Source organism: Raphanus sativus, unplaced genomic scaffold, assembly GCF_000801105.2.
Source record: "Raphanus sativus cultivar WK10039 unplaced genomic scaffold, ASM80110v3 Scaffold2655, whole genome shotgun sequence".
Lineage (NCBI taxonomy): Eukaryota > Viridiplantae > Streptophyta > Magnoliopsida > Brassicales > Brassicaceae > Raphanus > Raphanus sativus.
The window spans coordinates 1-14467 of record NW_026617963.1 but is presented as its reverse complement, the minus strand read 5'-3'; the positions used below and the strand labels follow the sequence as shown (position 1 = coordinate 14467).

Below are 14467 nucleotides of genomic sequence, written 5' to 3'. Positions count from 1 at the left end.
TCATTAAGATATATATTTGTTTTTAAGAGAAGAGTCATATACACTCGGAGTATTCGATTGCATCCTCTACATTTTCTACTCTTCAATCACTTTAACATGTTAATCAAAAGAAAACGTTAATAATGATGTATCCGAATTAGGTTTAGATTATGGAGAATGGCCTGAGTTGACCACGCCATATAGTTTAATATCTATCCTATTAAAAACAGAAACATTTTGTTGGACCTAACATTTATTTTGTAAGTTTTTAAATTAAATACACCTTTATACTTTATAGTTAAACATACATTAAGTCACTAATGTTCCTTTCTTTATACTACTATCTATGTTTCCAAACAATATACTTATTTCTTTATACTACTATCAATGTTTCCAAACAATATATTTTTATACTACTATAAATGCTTCCAAATAATACAATAATTAATCTTAGTTATTTTATATCTATCATTTTCTCTTTAAAATTTTGTAGAAACGTCATAATTTCATAAATTGCAAAATAGTGAACTTTAAAATTTCGATTATAAGATTACAAATTATGAAACTATTACAATTTAAATCCAATTAGATTACATATGGTCATCCATCAGTTCAATCGGTTAGTCTCGGATTTTAGTGATTTTTTAATATGAATATTTTAAAAACATAAATTGAATTGTCAGATCTCCGGATTAACCGGTATAATCACAATCGGGTTGAATTTAAAAATACTGATTTAAATGCAAAAGTATTTTAAATACACACTCTTTAAAAATAACCAAAATATTTGTTAAATTATTAGTGAAATTTTTCATTGTAAAATATCTCGCGCTTTAAAAGCGCGGGTCAAAATCTAGTACATAGTTAAATGGTACGCGAAATTTTGAAAACTGATTTTTTGACTTTGGAAATGCAGCGAGAGCATCTTTGATAGGGCTAGTGTCATCAGGAATTGTCCATACCATAACCGCAACAAGTGGTGATGAGGTTGCTTCTTAACTTGTTCTTCTTTGCCTTCCTCTTTTTGGGATTCTTTTCCCTCCTCTTTTGGGAAGACAGTCTGGAGCTTACTAGACGAACAAAATTGAGTTGACCTTTTCATAAAAACAATTAAAAATGAAAGCTCGAGACAAACACATTCATATGTACTACATATGCATGCATCTATAGTTCTATATATTTGTGGTGGCTGACAAATTTTTAAAAAATCGGGGTATTTCAGACAGGCTAATTTTCAAAAGGAAGTGTATCCCACACATATAGATTATTTATCTGAACATTCAAATAAGCCGTAAACATAGATCCGTATTTGTGACCACATGATGGAATGTAATGATGGAGTGTATTGATGGTTTCAAATCCATATTGTTTAGTAACCCAAATCCCGTCTCCCATTAGACCACCATCACGTAATTAAAGTTCTATACATTTGTGGTGGCTGACACGTATTGGTGTGAAACTAATGGTCCTAGGTTTCCACTGACATAATATCTAGTTTTTATCTCTTTTACGGTTTTTTTTTTACATTCAGACGTTTTGAGATGCTTCTGATAAAATTTTAAGAAATAATCAAAAGAAAAACCCAAACAATGTATAACACAGAATTTAGAGTCTACATGTAAAATTTTAACGTATCCTCAAAGTTTTAACTCTTGATGTATATAAAAAGAAAATTATTAATCGAAACCCCTTAAAATTTAAAAGACACTTCCATTTGGATTCAAATATTGTGATGTTTTTTGTGTTTGATCTCTATCTACCATTGTCCTTACACATATTAGCAATCCAAACAAAACTACTGCTCAATGAATAAAATTTGACCGTAAGCATAAACATGGGTATAGTGATCACTGATCAGAAAATGATGTATTTTATAATGATGGCGTAGAATTGTAAATGAAATTGTACCGGAAAAAGTAAACACATTTTGATAACATATATAACCAAAACAATTCTTTTAAACATTTATACTACGTATACTAGAGATTAGAAATATTCCACCAGTCAGATTCAGAACGTTTTGTTATCGAACATATCATTCGTCTGTGCTGAGGTTTGTTTTGTAAGTATGGCTAGGAACTTAATTTTGTTTCTCTAATTAAAAACTTCTGATCATTGTTTTATATAGTGTTCTTCAAATTTTGACTTTGAATTTTCTTGTAGTCAATTATTCCTTTCAAACTAATCGTACTAAATAATTGCTGGCAAGAGGTCTTCAGATCCTAACTCCAAATCTACATTATTATAAGATTAAACTAATCGCTTACTAATTAATATGATGTTCTTTCTTCCTCGTTTTCTTACTTTCTTTTAGTTTATAATACAAGTTAACAAGTTGACAATTGACCAAATCCAAAGTAATAATTAATCCAATTTTGGATTGTGTAGATGAACTCGACAACAAACTTCTCAAATATCATTCTTGATAGATATTCCCTAACAAGAAAATATAATGAGTTTTTATTATCAGAAAAGAAAAAGAAGAAAATTCATTCTCATGTTTTACGTACGGAATAGAGAGAGACCGAGTGTGATGCGATTTCATTAACGGTGAAGATGCACAAAAGAAGCCAGTTATAACTAATATAACATACTAAGTATATTTTAATATTTTTTAGTTATGTCATTATTTTATTTTCTAAAAAAATATAAAACACTAAATATGAAAACTTGTCACTTGAATTAGAGGACCGATTCTTAAAACTCTAGATAAAGGACTGATCACATATTTCTCCGAACATTTGTCTTCATATGGGTGCACCGCAAAGGGTATTCGTCGCTCATTAGTGTTAATGGCGAGTTGATCTAGGGACTGATCAGTGATCACATATTCCATTTTCCGACATATGACAAATGACAACAAATGTAAGGCTGTAGCAAATGACTGATCCAGATAAAGGACTAATCACATATAACAACGATCTGAGGTCCAAACTGGCGGTGAAAGTCGGGAGGAGAGATTCCGCTGAATTTAAGGCTGTAGCAAATAGTGGTGACCTTGATCAACTTTTCTTTTCCGAACACTTGTGACCTTGATCAACGTTTCTGGTCTCTTCACGCTTTAACACAAGATATATATCTCGTCGCTCTCTCGAGTATGTCAAACAAATTGTTTTAGTATGTATAACGTTCTGTTAAGATTAGTATATATCAGTGTTTTTACACTCGGACCAAACCGACAATTGGAATGGATTAAACCACAATCCGGATCAAAATCCAATTAAATTTGAACTAGTTAAAAACTTTTATCTAATCGTAAAAAATTTGGGAATCGGTAAACCATTGAACCGACCAAACTCTGATTTGTATATAAACCAAAATTTTATTGATAAAATAATTAAATTTTCTTCTTTTAAAGTAAAAATAGGATTTATGAAAGATTAAAAAAATATTGTTTTTTGTTTTTTTTACATCTTTACAATTCACAAATCAGAAGATTCGCAAAGTTTTATTTAGTCGAGATTCACAAATCTTTGTTTTGGATAAGTAAGTTTGCGTAACATGCATGCAAATGCAATTCGTTTGGATAATTTTTTTTAATTATTTGTTGTATTTGTCTTGTTATACCAAATTTGATACTTTTTGGATATTCGAATCAAGTAAAAAACAGGGCCTTATTGGTAATGGGCCAGGCCAACAAATGTATCAGTATGGTCTAATGAAAGAGTGTCACGTTGTATACAAACGTCGTTTTCGGTGCGCATGGAATATACTTACTTCACCTCGTAAAAAAGAGTTAAAAAAGAGGGAAAATGCACTGCGCGACCCAGTACGTAAACAGAGCAGAGCACTAGCAGAGACGAACTTTGAATCAAAATGACCTTTCTTCTTCATCATTTCTCCTCCTCTCAGAAATTTTATAGCCAGCCTTCATTAAAGTCCCCCTGAATCTTCTCCTAGATAACTACTTGATTGGTTCGTTTGGATCTGAATCGATATTGACAGGATTTTTCGTAGGTTCTGTGGAATTGTATCTCGATCTGTCAAATTTTGAAGATTAGTTTGATTCTTATGCGGTTGGACTATCTGCATGATTTGATCTTCTGGTTTGGTTGATCGTCGCAGTTAATGAATATTTGCTGTAACCTGCAACAGAGGCCGTGTTCTTTTATTGAAGAATCTCTCATCTTATTCAATGGCTCTGATTATATATATATATATGCATTGAGTTTTCACCATCTAATGATTGTGTATACCTCTGGTTTCAACACCAGACTAGAACTAACGACTATAGGTCCCTTGGTTTGTCCCACTCACTAAAGAAGGTCTTACTCTCGGATTCTACAAGTAGGTACCTTTGTGGGTTTTATAAGTCTTTGTGTTTGGGCTAGCTCACTGCACTAAATCTCTTGTTCTTTACATAACTCTTGCAGAGGAGGATTATTCCTTATGCCGCCCTTCATTTACATGACTTATGAAGTGTATCGTGGCCGGATTTTGGAAAACAACCTTCCTTTAGGTTATGGTCCCTTTGTTGATCTTAGTGGCTGGTTCAGCTGGAGGTGGAACAACAGTTTTGTGCACATATCCCCTCGATTTTAGCTCGTACTAAAAACTAGCTTACCAGGTACCTGGAATTTGAATATCTTGCTTCTATTGTTTGGTTAACTGGGAATGACTTGACGAATATTTTTTAGTTTCTCTGCTGATAAAGGTTTCTGACACAGGACACAGTTTCCGAGGTGATGCTGTACAATGGCTTATAAAGAAGGGGGACCACGTGGGCTTTATCGAGGCATAGGTAGACTGTCACAAAATTTTGCAGGGCCAACGCTGATCGGCATCCTTCCATACGACGGGCCTTAAGTTCTACATATATGAAGAACTAAAAAGACATGTTCCATCAAAACTCTGTTCGAATGCATCTACCTTGTGAGCTTTAGCTGGTTTATTTGGCCAGACTTTGACTTACACATTAGATGTTGTCAGGAGGCAAATGCAGATAAAAATAATCAAACTAGAAACGAGATTCAAACTTTGCAATCATTTCAAAATCTATTTGGTTTCTCGTGTGACAACAGGTGGAGAATCTGCAGCCTATATATGACCGAGTGATATGGCAGCAACAAACGTTACAAGAACACATTTGATGGGCTTAACACGATTGTTCGAACTCAGGGTTGGATACAGTTGTTTTGCTGGTCTAAACATCAACTACATTAAGGTAAATCCGATACAAAGTTTTCAACTTTCAAGTGTTTTAAGAGAATGACTCCAAGAAAACTCAATCTGTTTCCATTTTGTTAGATTGTTTTATCCGTTGCAATTGGATTCACGGTGTATGAGTCAATGAAATCATGGTTGCGAATCCCACGACGTGAGAGATCAAAACCAGCATAAGGGCTTCGTTCATTATTGATGATACACACTCTCAGAACAGGACACAAAAGATAACACAGTTTCTTTTATTTACTTTCCAGCCAAATTGGCCCCTTGTTTTTTCCTTTGTAGTGATAATATTCTTTTTTTTTTTTTTTTTGATAACCGTGGTGTGATCCCAAAGGCTTTCTAGGCCCAAGGACTAATCACCACGAGGCCCGCAAGATCCGCGTTTTCTTACCACTTAAGGCGCTCCGGGTGGCCAAGTGGAATCGAACCCAGGGCGGAAACTCCAGCCGGAGCCCCTTTACCACTAGGCCAAGACCACTTGGTTAAATATTCTTTGTAGTGATAATATTCTTTGGATAAATGAAGCAAAAAATTAACACGTTATCGAATACACATATATACACAAAAAGGTTTGATTTATATGTTGTGCAGTAAAAAGATTTCACTTTTTTTCTTTGCTTATGCTCTTTCTATTTCAAAATAATGCATATTTAGAATTTTTACACATATTAAATAAATATTTAGTTTTAACTATAATTATATAAATTTTGTGATTATCTATTTTCATAATTTTAAACCAATAAAAATTTAATAAAATATATTTTTCTCGAAATTCATTTTAATCATTATAAAGTGCATTAAAATATAATTGAGGTATTAAGTATACTACAAGCTAATGATATGATTAAAGACTAATAACGTGGGGAATGAACTTGATAGTTACATTTAATGATGGGCCAATTTCACATGCGTATGACGTTTGGGAAAATGTCACAAGCAACCCCCACACTCACCTTCAAAAATAACTTGACTTGTAGGGCTAAAATCGTCTTTTAACCGGCGACAAATCCTCCGATACAGTAGAGAGAGATATATATGCGTGTAAATATTGTGGCAGTGAGATGTAAAAGTATCTCTTCCCTTCACCACCACCTCCTCCTCCTCTCCGCTGGGTTCGACTCTACAGATTCATCTTCATTAGAAAGTTCGATTCTTTTAGTATTGATTCACGGATTTTTTCTTATTTTTCTTCAGATCATTCGAAAAAAGTTGGCCTTTTTTTGGTGTTTCTCTCACATATTTAGATGTTTTTTAATTCTTCAGGTTTGGTTTGTTTGTCGGATTTGAGCAGTAATGGAGGGAATGCTCTCTCCCAGTGATCAGCAGAGATTAGTCTCTTCTTTCCTTGAGATCGCTGTCGGTCAGACATCTGAAACTGCTCGCCAGTTCTTAGAGGTTCGTTATTAGATTTGTCTGTTTCTTCCCTCTAGTCAAACTGATGATGTGATTGGTCTCAGTTACAGCTTATATCCTTTGATTTGAGTTTCTGACTTCAGCTTTAGATTTAAAAAATATCGAAAGGTTGACACTTTTGGGATGTCGAACTTGAAACCCTAGATTAGACTGCAAGAGTTTAGTTTGTTCCTTTCGGCTGATCTGGCTTTTCGTGTAATAGGAGGATCTCTATGATGGAGAGAGACTAGATTTGAGTTAAACTACTGACATTAGTATTGATTTTTTATATGGGAAAGGCAACAAGCTGGAAACTTGAGGAAGCTGTTCAGCTTTTCTATGTCGGAGGAGAAGGTGGTATTCTTCCTTCTGGTACAAACACTCAGCCAACGGTGGACGATCCAATGGCTGCACAGTCTTGGGGGTATGTATGAATCAATGTTGTTATTCATTTATTGTAAAGTATTGCTTTTTTTTTTGTTATTTGTTGAACCTGATGTTATGTTTTTCTTATAGGGCGGCTGATACAGGAAATGAAAGGATGCAGAACGATGTAGTAGATGATGAAGTGCGTGCTCCTTTACCTGTTGTGAGGGAGACTCTTTATGGTGACTCTATGTATTACGGGTTAGTCTCTTTTTCTACACTAGCTAGTTGTCATTACTTACTGACTAAACAATGCAGGTTCCTCAATTCTTGAGCTGTCGGTTTTAGTTTCTTGATGGTCTAGTTGATTTTTTTGTGCTGGTTTCCATTTACTTGCAGTTTTTCGGATTCACTTTTCTTATCTAGATTTAGTTTGATACTGTAAACTCAAATCAGATCTGAATATCCCCCACAATGGCTCTAGTTAGGCTTCTAGGGGTCTGGTCAAAAGCGTTGTTGTGTTCCTGTTAGTTCTGTTGCTTAAAAGACTTAACAGCTAATCCAGGGAAGCCAAACTCTCAAGCACACAAAACAATGTATCCGTGTATGCTGATCTAAGTTGTAATAATTTTCACTTGCATGTTTGTGATTTAGGGCAACGAGGGTGGGAAACTCTCAGCGTGAACCAGCTTCTTTGATTGCTTTCCGTAACTTCAGCGAAGAGCCAAAAAGCCCTGGAATTTGGGAGCCAGATGAGGTTGGTGCTTCCTCTGCCTCTGCATCTGGCTCAGCTTCTGCGCCAGAGGCAGCAGCATCAGCTCCTCGGGATAGCTTGGCCTCCTTGTACCGTCCTCCTTTTCATCTTATGTTACACGGCTCCTTTGAACAGGTTCTCTTACAAAGTTTCTTGCTTTGTCTGCTTTCTTTACTCTCTACACCTCTATTTTTATGCCTCTCTTTTTATTTTATTTTTGTGGTTCAGGCAAAAGCTACGTCTAGCTCTCAGGATAAATGGCTTCTCGTTAACCTCCAATCTACCACGGAGTTCAGCTCTCACATGGTTACTCTTTTTATAATTTCATTTTTTTTGTGGATAAGTTAAAGAGCAAACTCAACCACTCACATTCAGTTTTGTGTGTCTTTCTGAAAGCTAAATCGAGATACATGGGCAAATGAAGCTGTTTCTCAGACTATCAAGGCCAACTTCATCTTCTGGCAGGTACAGTATAGAACTTCCACTTGCTTTAAACCGAAAATATCTTTTTTTACAGAATTGGTTAAAGTCCTGCCTTTTTCCGGCACACGTAGGTCTATGATGATACCACGGAAGGAAAGAAGGTTTGCACATACTACAAGCTCGAGTCCATTCCTGTGGTGCTTGTAATTGATCCTACAACTGGTCAAAAGATGAGAATGTGGTCTGGAATGGTCGAACCAGAGAATTTGCTAGAGGATTTAGTGCCCTTCATGGACGGTGGTCCTCGTGAACACTTTGCTTCTCTCTCAAAGAAACGACCAAGAGGCAGCTTCTCATTGGCTCCTCATTCCAAACCCAAAGGTTATTATAATAGTTTTTTTATAAAAAAAAACTTTTCCAGGAACTTCAATACTCTGATTTGATCTTTTGAAATCCGACTTTGTTCCTTTTAGAGGTTGTAACGAAAGATGATGATGAAGAAGCAGAACTGCAACGAGCATTGGCTGCTTCTTTGGAAGACAACGACATGAAAGAGTCTTCAGATGATAATAAATCAGCAATAACGCCTGAAGAAGTGGTAGCGGTTGAAGCTGTTACAACAACAACGGTGCTGCCAACATTCCCACCTCTGCCGGAAGAACCAAAGGGAGGCGACCGCAGCGTTCAGTGCAGAGTCGGGATACGTCTACCAAACGGACAGAGAGTCCAGAGGAACTTCCTTAAAACCGACTCAGTTCAGGTCTGCAAATCCTCCTAACAAACATTGACACTTGTGCTCTTTTGATTTTGTCTGAGATTTTCTGAGATCTTGTTGCTGTCTCCATTGTAGCTGCTCTGGTCGTTCTGCTATTCTCAGCTTGAGGAGTCAGAGAGGAAGAAGCCACTGAAGCTAACACAGGCGATTCCAGGTGAATCAAAGACGTTAGAGTATGAGTCTAACTTGACCTTGGAGCAATCTGGTGTTGCCAATTCCATGATCTCTGCTACATGGGAATGACAATACCATATCTATTAAACTTATCTCTATGATGCTGTGTTTTAACTTTTTTAAGGTTTATTAGATTTGTTCTTTTAAGATTCTGACCTTCTGAAGAATGAAAAGTTTGTGATATTTTATTTGCTACGAATTGAAAAAAATATATCTATCATCGGTTTAAAATTTTGAGTTCTTAAAATATTTGAAATTTAATGTTATAAAAATCTCACCTAGTTTAATTGGATTAGTGATGATTTATACTAAATGGTCACTACTAGAATAAAATTCCGCATCTATTAACTTTGCTGGGCTAACTTATACTTTAGTTTTTTTTTTGTCAACAACTTATACAACAACTTATACTTTAGTTAGATTAAGGACTTTTACACAAGAAAAAGAGAAAGACTAAATTGGGTTATAACACATGCATATGATTAAGATTTTAATTATCTATACTATTATTTATGAATTGAATTGACTGATTTGTGGTGTTTTCTATGATTTTAGGTAATTTTGATTATTTTTTATATTTAATAATTATAATTAATATTTTTTATTATTTTTATATATTTTAATTAAACATGTGGTCTAAGACAATCACAATATTGTAACATTTATTTATAATACAATCTTTTAACTATTAAATTTTTTGATATATGCTGGGTTGATATATTACTTTAGATTTAGTCATATGTTTATGTTTTAATTGTTCTTTTTAATAAATAAGTTTAATGATTTAACTGATATTTTGTTATTATCTTGAGAATAATTTAAATTATAACGATAATATTATAATTAAATTTACTTTAATAATATATGTTAATTATATTTGGTTAAATATATATATATATACATAATAAGAATGAATCATTTATCTTTAAGATAAATTTCTTTAAAACGATCAAAGTCACTCAATGTGATATTTTTTTAAAAAGGTTAGCAAGAATTCAAAAATATGATAATATATTTGTGAAGTAGTTTTTTGCTCTCACGTAAAAAAAATTAGAACGTTTAAAGTTTTTATTATCCTTAATAATTAATTAGATTATATTTATTAATATATAGTTACCCATAAATTAAAATAAATTTTATTAATTTGATAATCATCATTATCTAAAAAGATTATGTATTATGATCCAAAAATGTTGTACATTATAATATTTTAAAAGTAAATATAAATCTCTAAACTATATATATATATGAATGTTTTATGTTTATTTTAAGTAATAAATATATATATATTTTATCAAAATTAAAAAAAAAACTTTATTACATATAAAAACTTTAATATTTAATTAATTATTGAATATTTTAAAAGCATAAAATAATTTATTGTAATGTTTTTGAATTGATAATATATCTATTTACAATTTTTGTAAAATTATTAAATCCGCAAGTACGGACAAAATATCTAGTCGTAAATTAACTAATATGTTCATTTGAACAGATTTATCACATAAGTTTAGCACAGAAAATGTACAAAGCACAATGGATTGATTCACCAATCTATTGGTAAAGTCCACTTATTTCGGTCTAACGGGATATCTCATAGTCTGAGGTAGCAAATTCTGAATCCACGGTTATTGATGAATATAATTATTGATATCCAATATATACATTTTGTACATGTTAAAAAGGATTGTAAATTTTAATAATGCTTAATGTTATTATATAAATAGAGTATTGTAATTACTAGTTTTTCACTTTCTAATGAAAAGAGTCATAAGTAGTAATAATTGAGTTGATACTTTTTATTTCCATCACAAACTGGAGCCCACTGAACAACTAAGTTTTAATTGTAGTCAATGCAATATATGGTATTTTGTTTTAACAAAAGTTAAGAATTATATTTACTTATGATATACTACTTTGGTCAAACTGGTATTTTATTTGTATTTTCTTGTTAATCATCATTGACAAGAAAATGGATATCCGAGTTTCGGTTCAATATATTTTAATATATATCGAATACATATTAGAAATTACGATCATGTTTGGTACAAGATCTTTTTAGGATTTGAATATTTCTGATTCTATCGGATATCCATTTAGATTTGGGTTCGGTTCGGATAATATACATAATTCAAAATACATACCATAAAACAAGATTTATTCGGTATTTATATCAGGTTTGGATCAGTTCGGATTCATTTATAATCGGATCGGATTCGGTTCATGTTTTCGGGTTCAGTTTATTTGCCCAACCCTATTCTAAGACAAAAATATATATTATTTTTTATTTTATGACCAAAAGATAAATACGTAAAAATTAAACTAATTTTTAAATAAAATAATATTATTTTAATATGTCATATACTTACAATAGCTAATTAATCATGGTCAAAATTACAAATGTATAAGTTTGAACAGTGATTTCAGTATCTAAAACTAATTTTCAATAATTAATCACCAAACGGTTACAGAGTTGAAACATATTGAAAAATTAATTAATGTACTAAAAAAATCTTTTTAGGAAAAGTTGAAATGGACTAGATATGGCTATATAAATTGAGATATTACAAGACTCACTTCTAATCATTAAAGAGCAGAGCAACAGAGAAAGAGAGAGATAGGATTGTTTGAGGTGTGGGTTTATATACTTATAAATATAGTTTGCCTAAGGCTTCTTCTTCTTCACCCTCAAACATTTATCATCATCATCTACTTGGTTTCTTTCTTTGCATCTCAAGACTATTAGTACAATAGAAAACAACTTTATTATATGTCTTCTTTCAAAAAGTTGCAAATGAAATCTAACTCTTTCGATTTATATTTGTTCTACTTGTAAATGTCTTCTAGTGGCTTTTATCCTTTTCATGTCTTTAATCTCTGTGGCTTGTTCCTGCTCTTCTAAATACTTGCTTTCGTTTTATTTTGCATCATATTTCATTTCTACCTTTTTTTTTCCTTTACAAATTATTTTACTAATGGATCTTTGTAGAATAAGCAAAAGCAAACCCTGAGAAGATGTCTTCATCAAACAACAACACAATATCATCATCCTCCTCTCTGTCTTTCCCCCTCTTAGCCACCGGAGCAAACAACTTCAACCGTGAAGAGACGGCGATGACAATGAATCAACAACGCAACTCCGTTTCTCCACCACCCAGGAGACAAAGAAACAAACCAGGAAACCCAAGTACCTTTTTTGTTAGCATATGCTGTTATAAATGAAGTGTTCCAAATAACCTTGACCTCTTGTTATCATATGTTGTTATAAATGAAGTGTTCCAAATAACCTTTAACTTAATTCATTATTTTTATAATATCAGTATTAATATTATCATCATTTGACCGGATTATATTTTATATTATTCGATTTTATTCCGCTCTATTCAACATTTTTTACAAGATGGTTATTTTTTAAACAAGAAGATTAGTCTATTCAATTACTTATTATATCATTGTCTCTTGCCTAATGGGTTTTGTTGTGGTGATTCATTAGGTTCAGATGCTGAAGTGATAGCCTTGACTCCAGAGGAGATAATGGCGACGTACAGGTTTATCTGTGAAGTATGCAACAAAGGATTTCAAAGAGAACAGAATCTCCAGCTTCACAGGAGAGGACACGGCCTTTCTTATACCTTGAAACAAAAGTCTGACGAAGAAGTAAGGAGGAAGGTGTATGTTTGTCCGGAGCCCACGTGCGTCTACCATGATCCGTCCCGTGCTCTCGGAGACCTCACAGGAATCAAGAAGCATTATTACCGAAAGCACGGTGAGAAGAAGTTTAAATGCGATAAATGCTCAAGGTGTTACGCTGTTGAATCTGATTACAAAGCCCACTCTAAGATTTGTGGTACCAAAGAGTATCGATGTGTTTGTGGTACCAAATTCTCTAGGTAAACTATATATCTTATTTTTTTATTCCATTCAATAATTCTTTCTTTTCCTTAGTTTTGTTTATATTATGAATCATATTATATTGAGAATCGGTTATGCTATACTGTGACAAGAACATTAAGTTACTAAACATTAAAAACGTGTTAGTTAATCCAACATGTTTATAATATGTTATAGTCTATAGCCATTAACATTTGTTATTCCAAATTCAAATGGTTTTTTAGGTGAATTGATAATATTGAGCCTATCTTAATTAAATATATGTTTTTGGGGGTGTTATTGCAGAAAAGACAGTTACGACACGCATAGGACATTCTGTGCATTACTAGTAGAGCCAGCAAGAAACCCTACCGTGGGCTTCACGGAAATGGCAGCAGCCGCTGGTGGAAGTGGTGGCAGACATGGCTTTTACGGCGGCGCTTCTCCTGCTCTCACTCACAACCATTTTGGTAACAACTCAAACACTGGTTTTGCCCCTCTAGCTGCAGGTTACAATCTGAACCGTTCATCGCCCCAAACATATGAAGACTTTGTTCCTCAGCCCACAAACCCTAACCATGGTCCTACTAATTTCCCCATGCGATACCCTTCAAACCAAGAACTGTTGGCACAGAACGACCAGAATCTCATGAACCAGCACGGTCTGATCAACAGCAACAACAATAACAACTTGTTCAATCCAGGATACTTTCAAGACAACACTAAGAACCTCTCTGATCAGACAGGTGTTCCTTCTCTTTTCAACCATGCTGACAACAACGTTCCTTCTGCTCTGCCTAGAGGGTCAAGTGTGGCCGCTAATAACTTTGGAGGCAGTGGTAATGGAAACTTTCAAGGTCAAATGAACTCTCTAGCTGCGACAAGTGATCACCAAACCCGGCCCGGTAGCAGCATTTTCGACCATCGTTTCGGGAACAATCTAAGCATGGGAGGCACTGGTAGGCAGACATTGGACTTTCTTGGCGTCAATGGTCGTGGTGGTCGTAATGGACCTCCTTTGGACGTTAACATGAAGTTTCCAAATCCAAATAATCCATTCGAAAATGTTTGAGAAGATAGCACCTCCTATTATCTTGCTGGGTTCCTTGGAGATTTTATTTTTAGCCTATTTAACTATCTATAAGTAAAGTTAAAAAAAACTATCTATAAGTTTTTCTTTGAGTTGTTTCTAATGATGTAATGGGAATCTTGAAACAGAGTGCCTTTGGGAAAATTTGATTTAGTTAATTATCTAATCTATTAAAACTGAAGTACAATTAGTACTTAACCCTGATTTTTGCTAAAAAATTATAATCTCATGCCACTAAGTTAAAAATAATTAATTAACAGAAAATATTTAATACATTTATACCAAAATCATTTTATTATTTACTATCCAAACTTAACTTCACGTAATATTTTGTGGACAATATATTTCTAAAGATTTGATTTACGAAAATGGAATATTCCAAACTGTCTACAATATCTCGCCACATCTTTCAATTTCTATATATATTCCTAACATATTTCTAGAATCTACATTAATACTAATTGGTCAATAAGAT

At 33.3% G+C, this 14467-nt stretch overlaps 2 protein-coding genes and 1 pseudogene across 3 annotated transcripts; all 3 read left to right on the top strand.

The window, feature by feature from the left end:
* Positions 1-4376: 4376 nt before the first annotated feature.
* Positions 4377-5691, top strand: LOC130505875 (mitochondrial carrier protein CoAc1-like; annotated as a pseudogene).
* Positions 5692-6117: 426 nt separating this feature from the next.
* Positions 6118-9215, top strand: LOC108815062 (plant UBX domain-containing protein 7). Of its 2 annotated transcripts, none has more exons than XM_018587732.2 (10): positions 6118-6260; positions 6412-6543; positions 6840-6964; positions 7057-7167; positions 7561-7795; positions 7889-7966; positions 8057-8125; positions 8215-8464; positions 8557-8843; positions 8934-9215. In XM_018587732.2, exons 2-10 carry the CDS (start codon positions 6442-6444, stop codon positions 9099-9101), a joined length of 1425 nt encoding a protein of 474 aa, XP_018443234.1. In that variant the 5' UTR covers positions 6118-6260; positions 6412-6441; the 3' UTR covers positions 9102-9215. The 2 variants fall into 2 exon arrangements, with proteins under 2 accessions (XP_018443234.1, XP_018443228.1); XM_018587726.2 differs by having other exon boundaries at positions 6140-6292.
* A 2792-nt stretch (positions 9216-12007) lies between these two features.
* On the top strand, positions 12008-13974 carry LOC108858824 (protein indeterminate-domain 6, chloroplastic). The gene is given in 4 exon segments (XM_018632695.1): positions 12008-12039; positions 12041-12219; positions 12526-12922; positions 13209-13974. Coding segments are annotated over 4 exon segments (1374 nt in total).
* The last annotated feature ends 493 nt before the right edge of the window (positions 13975-14467 follow it).

Excerpts from the sequence above, each read along its gene's own strand:
- LOC108815062 (XM_018587732.2), top strand. The coding sequence starts at position 6,442 with ATGGAGGGAATGCTCTCTCCCAGTGATCAGCAGAGATTAGTCTCTTCT. Across the intron at positions 6,965-7,056 it reads ATGGCTGCACAGTCTTGGGG|GGCGGCTGATACAGGAAATG; the intron begins GTATGTATGAAT and ends TTTTTCTTATAG. Across the intron at positions 7,967-8,056 it reads CGGAGTTCAGCTCTCACATG|CTAAATCGAGATACATGGGC; the intron begins GTTACTCTTTTT and ends TCTTTCTGAAAG.